Raw genomic sequence first — 19562 nt, forward strand, 5'->3', positions numbered from 1 at the left:
CTTCATTTTATTAGGCTTGGAATAGAGGGTCTATTCCCTCAAAAAGACCCAGATGCGCGAAAAGTTTGTTGTAGGCTTAAAGTAATTTCACGAAAAAAAATCTTATAGGAAATATATAACAGGGTGTGTTCACCGAACCTGCACAGAGGACCTGCATAGGATAAAGCTGTGGAAATAACGGTGAGAAAATATTGGTTTCGTTTACTTGATGTTTTGAAAACCCAGGAACGGCGAAGTCTTGCGTGAGCTTCTATATTTCTATTGCGGCTTGACTAGTGCGCCTGAATAACAAGCCCAGAAGACATTCGTCCGGAGCCGTTGGAATACGCTGGGGAACACTTGAAGTTGGTTGTTAACATATTTGCCTCTAAAAATAGCACCTCACTTTTGCTATTATCAGCCACATTCTGAGGAGAAGACGAACTTCTAGGGAACAGGTCTCCGGTATTTTGGTGAGTAGGCTACGCGGCACAAATCCTTTACTTTCTGATGGCTGTCAGATACAAGTGAGACTACAGTGTGATAACTCATGTTTCTAATGCAAACGTATTTCATGTTTACAGGCAGCCACTTAAAAGCTTGGTTTCACCATGAATCAAACTGCAGGAGCAACCAACACTTACCGCAGGTGCTCGAAGGGGGGTAAGGTGAGTAACCTGCACACTTGTGTTTCTAGCAACTGCTCTCCACTCAAGTGGGGAAGTGCCACTGTGGCTTTCCCCGTTTCCTACAAAGCAATTTCAATGTTCCTTGTAGTTCTATCTATCACACATGTGAACTGAACCATTTGGATCTCATCATGAGACTTCAGTTCTGAGACAGGTCATTCATTTGCCCTCGTTCTGCAATGCAGAGACGCATGCACGTGCCATGCGGTTTTGAATGACTGGGGTATCGCCGAGACTCACGAGAGAGCTGGTGGTAGGCTACAGAGATGCGTTAGGGGGGAAATCCCTCTATGAGCACTACTACTACTACTGCTGTGGGAAATGTCAGCTAGTGCACTGTGACCTCTTTCTGCAGAGGCTTGAAAAGTAAGCGATTTGGCCGCTGGTGCCAAAACCATTTTATGCAGCGTGCGTGTATCCCTCTACAGCTAAAAGGATTTTTCAAGGGGGTGATCCAATTTGCAGTCTTTTTTAGTCCAGAAGGCATTTACGGTGCATTGACGCTGAAAATGTTACAGTGGCAGTTTTTGAAGGCATGCCCACGCATATCGTTATGTGATGCATAGCTTAAAGATATTGTGTGGACAGGCTTGAAGAAAGGCACAGTCAGCTCTGTCGCCACAGTGCAGAAGGTCCATGTAGACATATTTGAGCTTTGACAGCCAATTTTGCTCCTTATAGCCTGTAGCTTGTAGTCCTCACATACTGCAGCCTACACACAAACTTAACGCAGTTGGCTCATCATGTATAGAAACAAATTAAAGATGGCTTATGCACACATTCTGACAAATATGCATTGTTTTAATGCGACCTGAACGTTTGGACTTCAAAGTTGTTTGTGATGGTGTGATTCATCCTACCCTTTGCATCCTTATATCACTTATCTGGAAGCACAGCTGTTAAAACAACACACAGCGCATTACTCACAGTGTAGGCCTACTGTTTTAGATATCGTGGCAGGAAGGATATACAGTATACTAGACAACAAGAACAAAAGTTTGCAACAAGGGCAAGAAAAAGTATCAGTCAATGTCTCGCTGTGTGTGACTTTGCAACAGGTATTCATTCCGTACGCTTCGACTCCTGGCAATTACAGAGATGTATTGTTACTGTATGCTTCCTATGCCTCCATCCGTGACATGTATGCATATGCACACAAACATTTACATATTCATAATCGCAGCACCTCCCAGGGCGCTCGACAGCATGTCATGAAAGCTGTTTCACCACAGCAGGCAACCTCTGGCAGCCTCGAGAAAAGAAGCTCGTATTTTATTTTACCTCTTGTGTGGTGCCACGCATAGTTCAGCGCTCACTTATTTAGTCTGAAATGAGAGATTTAGTGCAGGTGTGTTTGTGTGCGCTGTGCGTGTGTGATACGTGTGTGTGTGTGTGTGTGTGTGTGTGTGTGTGTGTGTGTGTGTGTGTGTGTGTGTGTGTGTGTGTGCGTCTGTGTCTGTGTCTGTTTGTGTGTGTGTGTGTGTGTAACATGTATGTGTGTGTGTGTGTGTATGCAATATGTGTGTATGATACGTGCACATGTGTGTGTCTGTGTGTGTGTCTGTGTGTGTGTGTGTGTGTCTGTGTGTGTGTCTGTGTGTGTGTGTGTGCCACATATCACAACACCTTCAGCCAGTCGCCAGCTGCCACCAGCCACCAGCCACCAGCCACAGTCGTGTTTTGGGCATTTGGGCACAGTAAGTCGCAGATGATGGATGCTGCTGTTATTCAGTGCGGAATGTAGATTTTTGTCGCCATCCTATGAGAGGGGTGACCCACATTGTGGAAGAGGGAAGAGGGAAGAGGGAATAAGGGGGATCCACGAGGGAGAGGGGAAGGGAGGGCAGTGGAGGAGTAAGCCCAGCTACATGGCTAATGAGCCCATTAGGGGCTAACAATTGCTGGGGTGCAATCCTGGATCAACCTGTAATTCCCCCCTCCCTCTCCATCCACACTTCTTCCTCGAAGACACACTTATTCAGAAGCGGACATGACACGCACACGCATGCACGCACATGTGTACACGCACACACATGGAAACACACACACACACACACACACACACACACACACACACACACACACACACACACACACACACACACACACACACACACACACACACACACACACACACACACACAGACTTTTATACGTACATGCAGAGGCGATTCTAGTGTCAATGGGGGCCCCAAGCAAAAACCCAAAGTAATGAACATTCGAAACAAATTTCCCTGTATTATAGTTTGAAGTTGAGCTGTTTTTCCCCATCTAGTGGCTAGGGGCCCCAAGCGGCTGCCTGTCTTGCCTGGTGACAAGATGCGCCTCTGCATACATGCACACACACAAAGGCACAAAGTCACAAAGTCACACGCACTTGTTTCTCTCTCTCTCTCTCTCTCTCTCTCTCTCTCTCTCTCTCTCTCTCTCTCTCTCTCTCTCTCTCTCTCTCTCTCTCTCTCTCTCTCTCGGTATCTATCACACGCGGAAGCTCAGGTTTTTCACAACATGTGTTACTTGCACTTGCAGCTGCAGGTGTCATTGCAGTTTATGCATATTGTTTCAGTGTGCGCAACTCTGTAGGGAGATGAGCGTTTTAACCCATAAATATAGCACACACACACACACACACACACACACACACACACACACACACACACACACACACACACACACACACACACACACACACACACACACACACAGGCCAAAGAAAGAACACACACACACACACACACACACACACACACACACACACACACACACACACACACACACACACACATGCCTGTAATGCCCCTCAGAGATGCTTAAATTAGCTCGCAGATAAATAGGTGGCTAGTGACACTCCTTGCTTTTAGTTTCTCGTCTGGAGTCTCTCTCTGTCTATTTAAAACTTGCAAAGTGCTGTGGACCGGTCCGGCTCTCTGATGTCAATGACAGCGCCGACACAGGCGTGTCACAGAGTAATGATGAGACTCAGGTAAAGGGACACAAGGCTTTTATAAGCCATCCCTGATGGTGATGGTGGCTCTGTGGCACTTCACTTCACAGGGACTTTTTTTAGGGTGACAAGCATTCCCAGCGGGAATAACATGCAGTTAGAGTATGTTCAAAACAGAAGGAAGAAGCGTTTACAGTACATTGGCATGAAATGAAATGCTTTGAATGTTGAGCTGGTGTTTGAGAGAGAGAGAGAGAGAGAGAGAGAGAGAGAGAGATTGTGTGTCCTACTGTAACTGTGAGGGCGTTTTGGTCTGCAAAATGGAAGAACAGGAAGAAACGCGTTAAGCATTTGTTTGTAATTACATACACATTACGTGCTGAATTCTATACGAGCCTTCGATTTATGCTACGTGTCCACTTTAGTCAGACGTGACACTTCGAGATCGAAGCAATTTACAAGATTGTCCCCGATGTCTGTTGTGTCTTACTGAAATCTCTCTCTAGGCCGTCCTCAGACGAGCCTTCTATCGTTGCTTCCAGTCATCCTGATTCTCCATACATCTTTTCAATTTGCTGGTACTGGCCCTCAAAAATGTTTGTGAATATGCAGCATTGTAACATGGACATGTGTCGTTCACATTTGGCAGAGAAAATGAAATGTGTGTTTTTTAAGAGACATACACATGACTGCAACATGTGATGTTGCTTGTGATGTTGTGTACATTGTATGCAAGGGAAAAAAATATGTACCCCTCTGAGGTGCCTGTATTATAGAGATTCAATTCTCAGTGATTCAAAAGATAATTTAGTCTCATGTCAAACAGAGATGTACTATTCTGCAAAATGCATTGCTTTGTGTCAAGTAGGGGTGGGCGGTATGGACGGTATACTATCGTAAAAGGTATTTTTTCCATCAAGGTATGGATTTTGGCCATACCGTTCTACCGTGATATAGCGCATTGCATCCTGCAGATGGCAGTATAGACAACGTTTTGAACATCCACCCGACTGACTGCCTCAAGTTGTAGCAATGTGGTTTAGGCTATGAGCCGAGGGGTCGACCGGTGCCATCTGGGGGGAGGAATGCTAGCAATGTTTTTTGGCAAGGTATATCCCCCCACTAGTAGAAAAAGCTTGATAGCAGTCATGGGGTGGTAGCAAAATCACTTTTTTCAGCTCTTGAAGTTACTACCCCCTATAATAAATACTGTTTTTTAATATCGGCTGTATGTGTAGTTATGGCTTATGTTGGGGGTATTGCCAATATCCTATACCATCGTGCTTGTTATCACTGGAAAGGGGACCTTTCAGGCTTTCATTTCAGCCCATTAATGAATCTGTCTGACATACACAGAAGCCACAGCACGTCATTAAACCAGAAATGGCTCCCATTTTCACACACATTGTGCCAAAACTGCGCACTTTCGTTTACGTCTGTGGCATGAAAGAACACCAAGGACACCAAAGTTAACAACCTCAATACTCAGGGCACTCTACCGATTCAGAAAATGTATAATATGCCCATGCTATTATTTAGTATATGTTTGTGAGAGCCTTAAATGTCACTTGTGCAACCAGCAAAAATGTTTTCAAAATAGGACCCAATAGAATGGACTAATACAATGCCGGTATCACTTTACTTAAACAAACTTTGTTTATACTGTAGTTCATATGTGAATGTACATAACATTCACAAGTTGTTAAAGTATTCAATTATTGCAGTGTTTCTCAAAGTGGGCCGGAAGCCCCCCTAGGGGGGCGCGTGAAGTCAGAAGGTTTTTCTTTTTTAATTCTTTTCTGCTTTGCCATTAAGTCACTAATATTTAGAGAACATAGGCCATACTGTACGTGTATATCAGGCTCTAATAAAATTCACGACGGCCTATTTATTTGTATTTTCGGAACCATTTTGCTCGAGGGGGGCGCAGACATACACCCTTCCTCTGAAGGGGGGAATGGCACGAACAGTTTGAGAAACACTGTTGTAGTGTATGTGAAGAAATACAATCTAGATGGTAGGCCCTGGAATGATAGGGCATTGGGTAACACTTTACTTAAACCACTCAAATATGGTATCTCATTAACAGAATTTAGATAAATGTTCATATACAACATTTTATACAGGCTATTTCATAAACAAATAGACTGAGACCCTATACAAGGGGTTACAAGCCAATAAAGAAACATGCTGCAAAGGGAATATGTTTAATGAAAGAATAGTTTCATGTAGATTTATATTATTTCGTCGTCAGTACTCTTCATCTTCCATGTCATCCCCTTCATCTGAACTGTCTATGGTTGCCTGGTTTCCGCACACTCTCAGTTTACACATGTCTGTGCACCTGAGGCCATTTACCAGACAAACACAATGATGGCTAGAGCATTTTGTAGTGCAGTTGCACGAAAGAAGGTCCAGACAGCTTGGGATATTGTCAATATTCTATACATAGCGCTTGGTATTACTGGAAAGGGACCTTTCATTCTTTCATTCAAGTCCATTGCTGAATGTTTCTGACACACACAGAGGTCACAGCCATTCATTAAACCAGACATAGGTCACATTTTCTCACAAATGTTGGCTAAACTGTTTGATTTCGTTTATCTCTGTGGCATGAAAGAACGCCAAGGACACAAAATTACACAACCTCAATACTCGGTGGACTCGGAAAATGATAATATGCCCATACAATTATTTTGTATATGTTTGTGAGGGGCCTAAAATTTGACTTGTGTAACCACCAATAGTCTACAAAAATAGTAGCCAATGTAGCAGGTCATTAGCTGGAAATATCAGGCCTATTTTCCTGCCAATGTTTGTGCTGACATTCACAGAGGTCATTAAACCAATAATTTCTCGGCCCTATCGTGGCCTAATGGTAGGACACTGGTCTACTACGCGGCTGACCCGGGTTCGATTCTGAACCGTGCCCTTTGCCGACCCTCCCCCATCTCTCCCTCCCAACTCGCTTCCTGTCACCTCCTTCACTGTCCTGTCTCATATAAACAATAAATGAAGGCTTGAAAACCCCCCCCCCCCCCCCCCCCCAAATACTTAAATGATCACTCCTGCCAATTTCAATATGCTGTTGTATGGCTCACATTACCCTTGACTTGTCAGTACCCGGAGATGCTGCATGCTGCTATTCTAATGGGGGCAGATTTTGTTTACATTTTAAAAAAATCTTAACATGGGCCTACTCCAAATATTTTCCAAAAAGGTAACACCTGCCCCCATTACAATGACCAGGATCTTGGAAAAGGCTGAAGAAAAAAAATCTCTGGTACTGACAAGTCCAGGGTAGTGTGAGCATTACATGCATGTTGAAATTGGCTGGCGTTATCCTTTAAACCAGTAATTTCTCACAAATTCCACCTCAACTGTATGATTTATGTTGTCCCTATACCATGGGAAAACATCAGGGTCACAAAACCAAATGATTTTAAAAATCTAGGCATGCTGTTGATTCAGAAAATGTATAATGTACCCATACAATATTTGCAGGAGCCTTTAAAAGGCCGTAATGATCCTCAAGGCCCTAATGACCTATTTTCTGACCAATTCTGTAATATCTCCTTACAGACATACAAACAAATGTTGGATAAAAAGAAAAATGAATGAATATATGTATGTATAGTGTATATACATACAGTATGAATGTATGTGCATAAGAATGTATGAATCAGCTTTGAAATGGTACTGTTGTCAGTAAATGATCAAATTGCACATACAGCACTGCTTAATAATAGACATATTGTCCTGCCAGACATTATACAGATTACTGACCAAAAGCTTATTGAAAGAAATTGAAAAATATTTCCCAAAATGTAATATGGTAGCCCAGCGGTGTAGTCTACTTTTTTGAAGTGGGTATACTGTATATTTGAGCATTTTTTGAAGTGGGTATACTGTATATATTTGTCCTATTCAAAACAATGGATCAATCAATTTTTAGTGAGTATACTGAAATCCCTGAAATTTAGAAGTGGGTATACTCCGTATACCCGCGTTCTACGTAGACTGCACCACTGTGGTAGCCCTTCCCCAAATGATAATTTCAAAGGCAAAATTTTTGCCATAGAGAAAAGGTGTGTGTGTGTGTGTGTGCGTGTGCGTGTGCGTGTGCGTGCGCGCGCAGAAGAAATTCAAACTTGATGCCATCTGAAATTTGTGTCAAAATTCAATATGGCTGCTATTTCCCAAAATGGATGACTTTCATGCATTTTTCTCAATACTGTGGGGCCATAATATAGACCTACTACATAGTAGATTACTTTTTTCAGCACTTCTTTGCTATATTGTCTTACAGATATTTTACCGAAGGTTGACTAAACAAACAAAAAATAAGTTTGATTTCTCTTCCTTGAAGTAGAGAATAGTCCTCCTACAATGGTCAAATGGCACATAGACAGTCAACTGCTGAAATAACTAGGCCTATGGTCCTTGTAATGACGTAAGCCTATAATATTCATTGATGAGTACGGTTCCTTTTTTTTAGCACAATTATTTCCTATTGCCTAATGGACAAATGTATTCATTCATTCTTTCTTTCTTTCTTTCTTTCATTTGATTAGGACAATACACACTAATCAATACATCAGTTAAAAAAACATCAATATAAATATGTTGGTATTTGCATAGTTGCCAAATGTCATCCGTAGTCCTAAGGCAGGTAGCCATAATAAAAAAACAATACTGCATTACAGTAGACATGACATTTTACCACAAACACCAAATATATCCAGAGTAAAACAATGTTCATACTATTAATTAATAGGAGCAGGTCTGGTTTGTTTTCAGCCACTGTTTACGGGTCATTTTGAAGATGCGGATGTTGTCACATAGCCTGGCCACGCCAAACCCCTAGGGGCGTCTAGATTTCTAGGCTAGTTGTCACACAGTCCGATATGAGCATGGCTGAACAATAGAAGGTGAATTTCGATTTTGCCACCTTGACATATCCTAAAGAAAGTGGTCAAAAATTGCTCAATTAAACATATACACAACACTGCTGAAACTAGGGCATCTCAAATTCCCTCCAACATTCAATATGGTAGACGTTTCTGAAACTATTCCAAATATTTTATCATTAACATTTATCCACCCTTACCCCCACCTGCTCTACAGTATCTCACCCCACTTCCCTCCCCACCCTACAGTGTCTTATCTCCCCATCCCCCCCTCACTTTCCTTTAAGCCCCCCCCCACTCACCTACCCCCACTCCACAGTCCCCCCCTCACCTACCCCCCCCCACTCCACAGTGCCCCCCCAGTCACCTCCCCCCACTCAACAGTGCCCTCCACTCAAGTTCCTCCACTACCCTGGCCTTGCCCCCCACCCAACAGTGCTCCCCCTCAATTACAACCTCACCTCACCCCTACTTCTCCCCCTTGCCCTCCCCCTAACTCTACATCTACTGTACATACAGTGCCTCCCCATGCCCCCGCCCATCTCTTTTATCTCCTTACGTCTTATGTCTCCTTACATTTCCTTACGTCTATAAAGAGATAGGACAGAATTGGACTTAAAATATGTCATATTAATGGTCATTATGGCCTTTTGTAAGGCTCTCACAATACATTGTATGGGTATATCATGCATTGTCTGAATTAGCAGAGTGCCTTGAGTATTGAAATGGTTGGGGTTTGTGTCCTTGATGTTTTCCCATGGTTTACAGTACGTAGGGACTAAAGAAAGCCTACAGTTTAGGCGATATTTGTTATTATTATTTCTGGTTTAATGAAGTGCTGTGACCTCTGAGTATGTCAGACAGATTTAGTAATGATCTTAAATGAAGGCCTAATGCCAAGCAGTGATGCCAAGCAGAAACTTTGGAAGGAAAAAGGCCAAATACTTCCAACAGATGACCTGCATGTATTGGCCATTATTTTGAAGACTTTTGCTGGTTGCACAATTCAAATTTAACGCTCTCACAAACGCATACAAAGCAATTGTATGGTCATATCATACATTTTCTGAATCAGCAGACTCCAAAGAGTATTGAGGTTGTCCAATTTTGTGTCCTTGATGTTCTTTCACGCCACAGAGATAAACGAAAGCAGACAGTTTAGCCAAGAGTTGTTGGAAAATGTTAGCTATGTCTGATTTAATGAAGTGCTGTGACCTCTGTGTATGTCAGACAGATTCACCAATGATCTTAAATGAAAGCCTGAAAGGTCCCCTTTCCAGTAATACCAGGCACCATGGTATAGAGTATTGGCAATACCCCATGAAATGAGCCTGAACTAGACATGCATCCGAATTCAAAAGTGGAATTTAATAGAGGGGGGTAGTCACTTCAAGAGCCGAAAAAAGGGGTTTCGCTACCACCCCGTGACTGCTATCAGGCTTTTTCTAGTAGTGGGGGGATATACCTTACCAAAAAAAATTGTTAGCATTCCCCCCCCCAGATGGCACCGATGGCCAAGATTTGGGGCCATGGCTCAAGGCCTAGTTGTAGAGAAACAGCACAATCCTTTGAATAAGCTTCAAGTGTAAAATGTATGGTTAGTGTAGTGAACTATTGTTTGAAATGGTATGTGATGGCAACACATTCGATTCTGGACTCCACAATTTACTGGGCACGAAATGCAAGCTAACTAGCTAACAGCCCAAGTCATTCATGTCTATGCTGGTGTCTGACAAAATAAATGTGCTTAATGTGCTAACATTGGTTGCCTTACATTTAACACATTGTGCCAGCCGCAACAGCTGTATGCCTATGTTACTGTTTCCAGTTGAGATAATATCATTCATGATATCTGACTGGGTGTTAGTAACTAAAATGACTGTTCACTGTTTAAAATGTGGCATTAGCGATTTCGCTAACGTTAGCACGCTAACCGCTGGTGCAGTGAAAGCTGCCATTGCCATTCAAATGCATTAGTTCTGCAATGCATTGCTAACTGCCTCATGTGAAAGTTCGTTTTTCTTAACTTTAACAATGACAGCTTAAACCATTATGCTTGGCATAATCACAGATGCAAGCACACATTTCAAAATTACCATAAACAACTCCAGAAATAGAAAAAAAGGTGCAATGAAAGATGTAGTTGATACAATCCACGTTCAGTTCTATTTACTCGCAATGTGTTCAGTTTGACACCCCTCCCTTTTCCCCCTCTCTACCGTAGTTTAACCCCTTAACCCCTATTGGGTAGCATTGCATTGCATTGCAAAATGCATTTTACATAGGCTAGTTTTTGCTTGTTTTTAAAAAATGTAATGGCAAGAATTCACACATATATGAAAGGACATTGTGTCATTTCCAAAAATCAAATGCAAAGGTTAAAAAAATGTGTTTTTTTTGTCATTTTGCAACGCTTCAGTTTTAAACAAATGTACAATACCGTGATATATACCGTGATATATACCGTGACTAAAATTATACCGAGGTATACATTTTTGTCCATATCGCCCACCCCTAGTGTCAAGCAAATTGAGCTATTCACAGTCCACACACATCATAATGTCAGTCATTTGAGCATGCTGTTAGCGATTTGCGCTGATGAGCAAATCCAGCATTTGCCTTTGTCTTCAGTATCATTACATGCAGAGAAGATAAATTATTACATTGAATGCTATTGTACACTGCGGTGCTTTTCGCTCGCAGTTGTAATCCAAGGTCTATTTTCACACGTCTGACTCATCATGACGCATTCCGGAACCCTATCGAGTAGACTCATCGCTATGTGTTCGACCTTGCAACAGCCCCAAGGCTAAATCCCCAAACTCCTTGTTGCACCAACGATTCACACTGCCAACCACCCCCATACTTCAGGGTCCCCAGACATCTAATGTTCTCACTCGAATGTTACACAGTCCTGTGGTTGCAAACAAGCACATTATGACAGGTGCACTTGTCATCACAGCGACAGATGTCATTTTGGCACTCAGTTGTGGTTTGCCCTGACTGGGTCACCTGTTGTGAGGAATAGATGGATGATTCCCATCAGGAAAGCTAACAGTGTCAGTGAGACATAGGGGTCAGTTGTCCCAGGCCCAGGAAGAGGGGGCCTCTCAGAATTGGGTCCCAATTATGTAGAGAGGAGGGGAATCTCTTTCAGATGACTTTGTTCCGACCTGGCCAAAGCTGTCAGCAGCCCTGTCCCCCACGGGGGGGTTAAATGTGTGCCCATATTTACATCCACTTGTTACTGCAAGAGACACTTTGATGTTGTCTATTACTCACAAGTTTTATAATGAAACACAGTATAGCACCTCAGCTATTATGAGATATGTTGCCGTCTTATACTGTATGTTTGGACTTGTGAAGTAGCCAGTTTGGAAGGAATGATGTTGTAGGATTTTCCCCCTAGCTAGATTAGTGTTAATTCCAAAGACAATTAATGGGGATATTTCTGTATAGCTTATAAGATGTTGTTATGTTATATAATAAGATGTTGTTATGTTGTCTTGTTAGTGTCAAGTAAAATTAGTGAAACAGTAATAAGTTTCAAATCCTGTGGGAATATCTCATATGTGTAGTACAACATCACCACCAGTAGAGGTCCTCATAGGTACAGGAGTGAGAGTCATCTGGTGCCTTGGAAACGGATTCTATGATGCAGCAGCTCCCCCCCCCCCCTGCTTCTCTCCTCTTCTCTCCTCTTCCTCATTACATATCATGATCTCTTAAACACTCATTTATTATGTCTACTGCTGTCTCATCCAGTATGATTATACGCTGGCCTATGGAGCTCACGCAGTTATCCCTCTCCCGCCGTCTCTCGTCTGTCTGCCTGTCTGTCTGTCACTCTTGGACGAAGAAGACGTGCCATGACAGTGCGTGGATTAACTTGATGTGGGTATGTCAGGGCACTTTCCAGGCTTCTAGTTGTGCACAGCGCCATAAACATGCTCCATGGCCGTGCATACATTACAGCACTCAGCTTTCAGGCAAGGAATGAGCAAAGTCATGCAGCCAAGGCCTATTGTGGCTGTCTGGCTGTCTGGTGCGCTGGGAAAGTTGCTGTTGTTTTAGTGCCATAGGAATCATATAGGTAAGGCTTTACCAGAGATTCTTTAAGTAGGTTGCTATGGGCACCTAACATGACCAGGTTCCGGTCTGCCTAAAGGGGCGTGTCATAATACTCCTAGCATTGAATAGAACAGTCCTTAGGTCTGCCTAAAGGGGGATTTCCCCCCCTCCCCCTTGCAATAATAGAACCCGGAAACAATGGGCCAATGGAACCTCTCTCTCTCTACTCTCTCTGGCTTTACGGTTGCTTAGTGCTGCCAGAGAGAATACAGGAACAGGATGTCGAATGTAAAATATCTTTGTTGTTGCTAAGGGAACAGCATGCAGGAAGTAAACAAGTTTCAGGGGACTGCAGACCAATAAGTCACTTTCTGTCAGGCCCATTAAAGTCAGGAAACACAAGATAAGACATTCTGAAGGCAATTTCATGATAGAATAAGAAATGAATTAAATTTGGCTGCATGGCTCTGTTCAGAGGAGTCCCATGATTTTCTTAAACACCATGGAAAGGCAGAGAGCTTGCATGGGGAGAGCAGCAGCATTAGGGGATGCTTGTTTTAAACCTTCTTTGACTCTAATTTCTTTCTTTCTTTCTTTCTTTCTTTCTTTCTTTCTTTCTTTCTTGTTTCTTTTGTTTTTTGTGAAGCACATTGAGTTGCACCTGTGTATGAAATGCGCTATACAAATAAACTTGCCTTGCCTTGCTTTGTCCAATTTACATGTAACTTTGATTTAGGAGACGAACAGAGCAGACAGCATGACAAAAATAGCACATTCCATTCCATAACATTCCATATTATACAGGACAGAGAGGAGCTGGGGAGGTTGTGGGTTGTGAAGAAACATGCAGGTGTTGTTTTAGTGCCATGGGAATCGTATAAATGGGTTCTAAATTTTGTTTATAACCTGACTGCGCGAACCTAGCTGCGCACAACTCAATCTCTGATTGTTGGAGACCGCTGTCGGTCAAAAAATTTGCTCACACGGTTGGCTGCCAGTGTCTTACCCCTCCTCATAACATCGTGTTAACACTGAGAACCCATGTATAGGTAACCCTTCACTGCTCCTTGCTGTGTTGCTGAGAGGGAATACAGGAAGCTGCCACTTTTAGCAAGGAGTACAGTGTAATACAGTCACTTTATTTTGTACAATCTGTGGTTTAAAATGCAGGGAAAGGTCATTCATTCTTTTCTCCCTCCTATAAGGCCTATTAAATGTGTTTTTTTTCCCTTGCCAAAATGATAGGTACGTAAGTAAGGTAGGAATGTAGTCCAGAAAAGGGATGTGTGACCTTTTCCTGCTTTTACCGAGCACTTAGTAGTGAGGAAAGTGCTTGGTCAGCCCCCTACTCTGACAAAAAACATCTTTTGATGGCACTGCTGGAGAGGAAAAAAAGAGGGAGATGTGAAATGTGAGATGTGTCACCATTTTGAAAGATGCTGTTGCCTTGTGGAAATGGCATGCGTGTTTGTTTTATGGGAAAGGTTTGAAAGAAAAAGATGAGAATGTCATTTATAACTGAAAATCTAATACACTGCAGCACAGAGGTTGACTCAGATAAGAGGAACGTTTGAAACGATAAAAGCACAGAGCCTCTTAAAGGTGCACTGTGTAATATTTTCAGCAGTTTCTTTCTAGAATTCATGCTGCTCATTCACAAATGTTTTCACAGATACTTATCACCCCCATCAAATTCTAAATATTCATTATGATTTTATTAATTTCATACATTAAAAAGGTGGATCTGTGTGTGTGTGTGTGTGTGTGTGTGTGTGTGTGTGTGTGTGTGTGTGTGTGTGTGTGTGTGTGTGTGTGTGTGTGTGTGTGTGTGTGTGTGTGTGTGTGTGTGTGTGTGTGTGTGTGTGCATGCGTGCGTGCGTGTGTGCGTGCGTGGGTACGTGTGTGTGTGTGTGAGGCCGCATGCTTACGTACATGCTCGTGTGTGTATCTTCTTTCTGCTGCTTTTAAATATTTTTTGAGCAGATCTGCCGTGTGGACAGCCGACATGGCACTTCTGCACTTAATGGAGTGATTAAGTGATTTTATTGAGTGAGGAGTGTTCACACCTGGGCCCCTTAATGTTTAATGAGCAGATGGATGGAAGGTGGCACCTCTCAGAGCCCATTGGCTGGCACCTGTCAGAACACAACACATCTCATTTGGTCACACCTGCCATGACCCATTCCATCCCATGGTGCAACAGCTTCTGCCAAGGTGTGGCATGATAGCAAAGTGGCATTTTTTTTCGATTTCTTTTTAAATGTGTTAAATGGTGTCTAGTCAGAATGTTGTTTTTTTTCTTGTTGAAATAGCACACAGGAATGTATACATAGGCCTACATTTCACAAACACTTGGCTGCATGCCAAGAAAGAGATTCCAAAATGCTACGCGGCTAGGTGTTTAACATTGGAAGGCTCATTGGAGCCCTGCACAGTGTATGGCAAGAAGCTGTTGTCTTGGTGGCTGGCGGTTTTATCCACTTGCTATGATTTTATACTTTTCATGACACCGTTTAGGAGAACATAATTGTCATGTCCCTTGGGCATCTTTGACATGTTCCCTAAATAACGTTATATTGGGTAGCAAAGCGGTACCCACTGCCGACAAGACTGGGTTTCGGGATCGGAGGCAGCCCCTGATTGTTTGTAAGCTCAAATGTTGCACTCATGTGGGATTGGCGTGATATACAATATAACTTCATTTATAAAGCATATAAAACCAATTTGATATACAGACATGGCCGCAGCTACCTATGAGGTAAGGGAGGTCCGGACTTTTAGACAAAATAATATATATATTTTTTAATCTCAGATTTTGCATACACATTTCAATTGACGTTTTTATTTACATAGCTTTTGTGTATGGGTGAGTGTGTGGTACCACTCTTTCTGCCCTTTCCAATTGATCAATATCAATATTGCTTAAAGGTAGAATTTGTTTTAGTAGTTTATATCCAGAATATATGCTGCCCATTCGCAAGTGTTTTTTTATCATCGCCCTCTATTTCTGAGTATGCCTGTTCAAAATGTCGCAAATCTGTATTTTCCATACTTCCATACTTTTCTCTACTTTGTCAGATCAGTAGATGTTAGTTTCTTCTAGTAAACATTCAGTTGTGAATGCATTTTTAAAATACAGTAAATTACAAAAATGGCATATTCCTTTCAAGGTGTGCTGTGCATTTCCAGAATTGATGTTACCCATTCACAAATGTTACCTTTTTCTTGAATACTTTGCACCACCATCAAATTTTAAGTATTCATTATGACTGGGAAAATTGCACTTTTCATACATGAAAAAGGGGATCTTCTCCATTGTCCGCCATTTTGAATTTCCAGAAATATTTTAAAGATATTTTCAGCTACAAAACATATTGTATTTTGGTCATACTAGTACATATTAGTTCATTATTTAGCAAATATTCATGAAAAGACCAAAATTGGCAGAAGACAGCAGTTTCAACAAGCAGCATAGTTGCAATAGAAACTCCGGGCACCATCCTACACAGTGCACCTTTAAAAAAAATGTTGGCGCGCTGCGTGCACACTATGGACCTCACTTATTTCAAACTCCTGGCTACGGCCATGTATACAGATGATAAGATATGTTCTCCCTGAAAGAAGTTGGTAGGAGTACAGTGACTACGGACACCGCTACAACATCCAGCCTAGAGAACCGTCTCTAACCATGCACTGCACTGTTCCAATGGGACTTCCGATGTCAAACACCTAACCACTCAATATTTTGGGATTCCTGTCTGCACACGTCACACAGCCGACTGTTTGATACGTAACATTGAAAACCCATGCATAGGAATGGCTAGTAAGACTGCAGCCCTTTGAGATTGTACAGGTGCACTGGCATCTATCATTTGGTCACACCTGACATGATCCAACAGCTTCTGCCATGGCACTGCATGACAGAAAATTGGCATTTTGTGTTTTTCTTTCATTAAAATGTGATAAACTGTGTCTAGTAAAATATTTGTGTGAAGCAGAATTGCATAAAGGAACAGTTAATTAGAAAACAACAGTTATTTGAACTTTTTCGGATTCATGGCATTGGAATTCTGTTAGAATCTCCAGTAGCTGACACACAGATGGACACAGTATCTAAGGCACATAAGCTACTATAACCGTGTCAACATAGAAATGCCTGTTACTGGAATGAATGAAGAAGTCTCCCGTTCCAAACATTACACCCCGTCAACACCAATCATTCACATGCCTTCTCCACTTAACTCTCCTCAACTCTCCTCAAAGTTACCTTGTATCTTTACCTGAAAGGCATGCTACATGTGTCCTTCTTCACTGACTTCTAGATAGCAAAGACACTCAAGTGTGCAACTCCCTCATAACCTCTACAGTACAAACCTCTTCTTTCAATGCATATGCATACAGTATACATTTGCATGTACGTGTACATGACTGTGGCTGTGAGTATGATGCTGGCCGTGGTGCTGATTTCTTATGACTGCCCTTTCCCTTGCTGCTGCTGAACCGACCGCTCATTGTAACTACATCAAGGCTGCTGACAACAAAGCAGTTGAATTAGAAAAGCAATCAATAGAATGATGGATGTTGACAGATATGCCTCTATTGAAGTCATATACAGTACCCAACTGTAACAGTGAGTATGGAGCTGGCCGTGGTGCTGATTTCCTTTGATTGTATTTGCTGGTGGCGAACACTCAGCTCATTGTAGGGACTACTCAACAAGGCTGTTAACAACAACGCGGTTGAGCTAGAAAGTCAATCATTATAATGATGGATGTTGACAGATGATATCTTGTATTTTTCCTCCATTGACATCATGCATTTACAACTCAGTTTCTCTCTTAGGGTTGTACTTAGTGGGGTTGAACAGACAAATGATTGTAGGAAATACAACAGAGCATTTCAATTGTATATTGCCAATTAGTTGGATGAATGTTGACAGGTAAGCTATTGAAATCCTGCTCACGACTGTACCAGTGAGAATGGAGCTGGCCGTGGTGCTGATTTCTTAGCATCATTCCTGCTGGTGGTGGACAGTCTGCTCGTTGTAGGGCCTACAACAAAGCAGTTCAATCAGTGTCCTAATAACGGTAGTTGAATGGTGATTGCTAGATAGGCTTGTATTGAAATCATGCACAGCACCGTACCAGTGGCCATGGCGCTGGCCGTGGTGCTGATGTCTTTGGGGAACTGGTGCTGGTGCTGAAGAGACAGCTCAGGCAGCTTGTATAGGACAGGGGTTCCAGTGGTGTAGTCTACTTTTTTGAAGTGGGTATACTGTATATTCTAGCATTTTTTGAAGTGGGTATACTGTATATATTTATGCTATTCTAAATAATGGATCAATCAATTTTAAGTGGGTATACTGAAGCCCCTAAAATTTAGAAGTGGGTATACTCCGTATACCTGCGTTCTACGTAGACTACACCACTGAGGGGTTCCCAAACTTTACTATTGCGAGGCCCCTTACATACCGTTGTATTCCGCCCCCCTGACTTTTGAAAAACACTGGTGTAGGGTTTACAATTACAAGGCAGCTGAACTGTAATGGCAATCAGTAGAATGTGGATATCCAGTGTGGATATCAGGTGTCATGCCAAAACATAGTAGGATGCTATGGTAGCCATCTAGTGGCTGTCAACAGGAAATATGAAACTGGATGTGATTACTATAGCACAGAGGAAATCATTTATGTACTAGGGCTGCACAATTAATCGAAAATAATCGAAAATCGTGATCTAATCGTGATATCGAAATCTTGATTTCAATCGTGATTTAATCGTGGCAATAGTGACCTACCTTCGAGAGCACCCTTGAAGCCAGAACATACTGACAGGCTGGTGTTTCTGGCCAGAAACCTGTTCACCTAAGTTTCATGCTATTGCCTTTTACATATAATTATAATTAATTTTATTTTGCTCATCCCGTATATAATTTCTTGGCTATATTTCATTTTGTTATATACTTTTTTTTAAATCAGCAAAAATAAATAATCTTGATAAATAATCGTGATTATGATTTTGACCCAAATAATCGTGATTATGATTTTTTCCCCATAATCGTGCAGCCCTATTATGTACCACTCTAAATTTGTCAGAATTGAGATGGGATGTTGGGTTACTACTATATTTTATTGTATTTTTGTTACTCCATAATTGAGTTTTTGACTTTGGAAAGTAGTTTCTAAATTCAGCTTCAAAGTTGTCTGTCTTCTGGAGTTTAAGTAGGTTAAGTTGAGTGCTTTACCCTCCCAAAAAAAGACAAGATCCCATCAGTTTCAATCTTTCGTTGTCATTAGGTCACCAAAAACAAAATGAGTAGGCCAGAGCCTAATTAACCACATATCACGTTTAATATGCTTCCACAGAAGCGCAAAATACGGATTGATTCAAATTGCCCGCTGAAGACGTACATCAACCGCAAGCCTCTCTAAGCCCTTGTGTACTCTGGCGTGACGACGGCTCTCACACTAAGAGCCAGCGTATACTTCATCTGGACAGACATTGAATTTCCATTAGGACTTGTGCAGTCGGTACTTTCTCTGTGTTCTTCTTTCAAAGAAAACAAAAGAAAAATGACTGGCTGAAGCGAGACATTTTGGAGACAGACATGATTATCGTTTTGAAAATTCCGCTCTGTAATTACAAACAGTGGATACTTGTAGAAGCAGCTTTAGTACCCCCCCCCCCCAAAAAAAAACAAAAAAACGGCGCCAAGTATCGATGACTTCACATGGTCATTACTCAGCTGGCATATTGTAATCCATAGCCATCCCTCCAAACCCCTCTTCACAGTCATCCCATATGGAGATTACCATTGATCTCCATGGCACGGCGGAGAAAATGTGGGTCTGCTTTGAGGGCGACTGCCTCAATCGTCCCTATGCAACTAATTGTTGCAGTTGAAGAGCTTTTGAAGTGGACAGAGACTACACTCAAGGGCCTTTTCATCTTCCTACAGATGAGCAGGAGA

At 42.0% G+C, this 19562-nt stretch overlaps 1 protein-coding gene across 1 annotated transcript in view; it reads left to right on the forward strand.

The window, feature by feature from the left end:
* The first annotated feature begins 303 nt into the window (after positions 1-303).
* Positions 304-19562, forward strand: part of dpp6a (dipeptidyl-peptidase 6a) — a 521189-nt gene continuing 501930 nt past the window's right edge. Inside the window, exons 1-2 of the mRNA XM_063206930.1 lie at positions 304-452; positions 564-647. Of these exons, the coding sequence (XP_063063000.1) occupies positions 591-647 (57 nt within the window). The 5' untranslated portion in view covers positions 304-452; positions 564-590. The remainder of the gene's footprint in view (positions 453-563; positions 648-19562) is intronic.

This window comes from Engraulis encrasicolus, chromosome 9, assembly GCF_034702125.1.
Source record: "Engraulis encrasicolus isolate BLACKSEA-1 chromosome 9, IST_EnEncr_1.0, whole genome shotgun sequence".
Classification (NCBI taxonomy): Eukaryota; Metazoa; Chordata; class Actinopteri; order Clupeiformes; family Engraulidae; genus Engraulis; species Engraulis encrasicolus.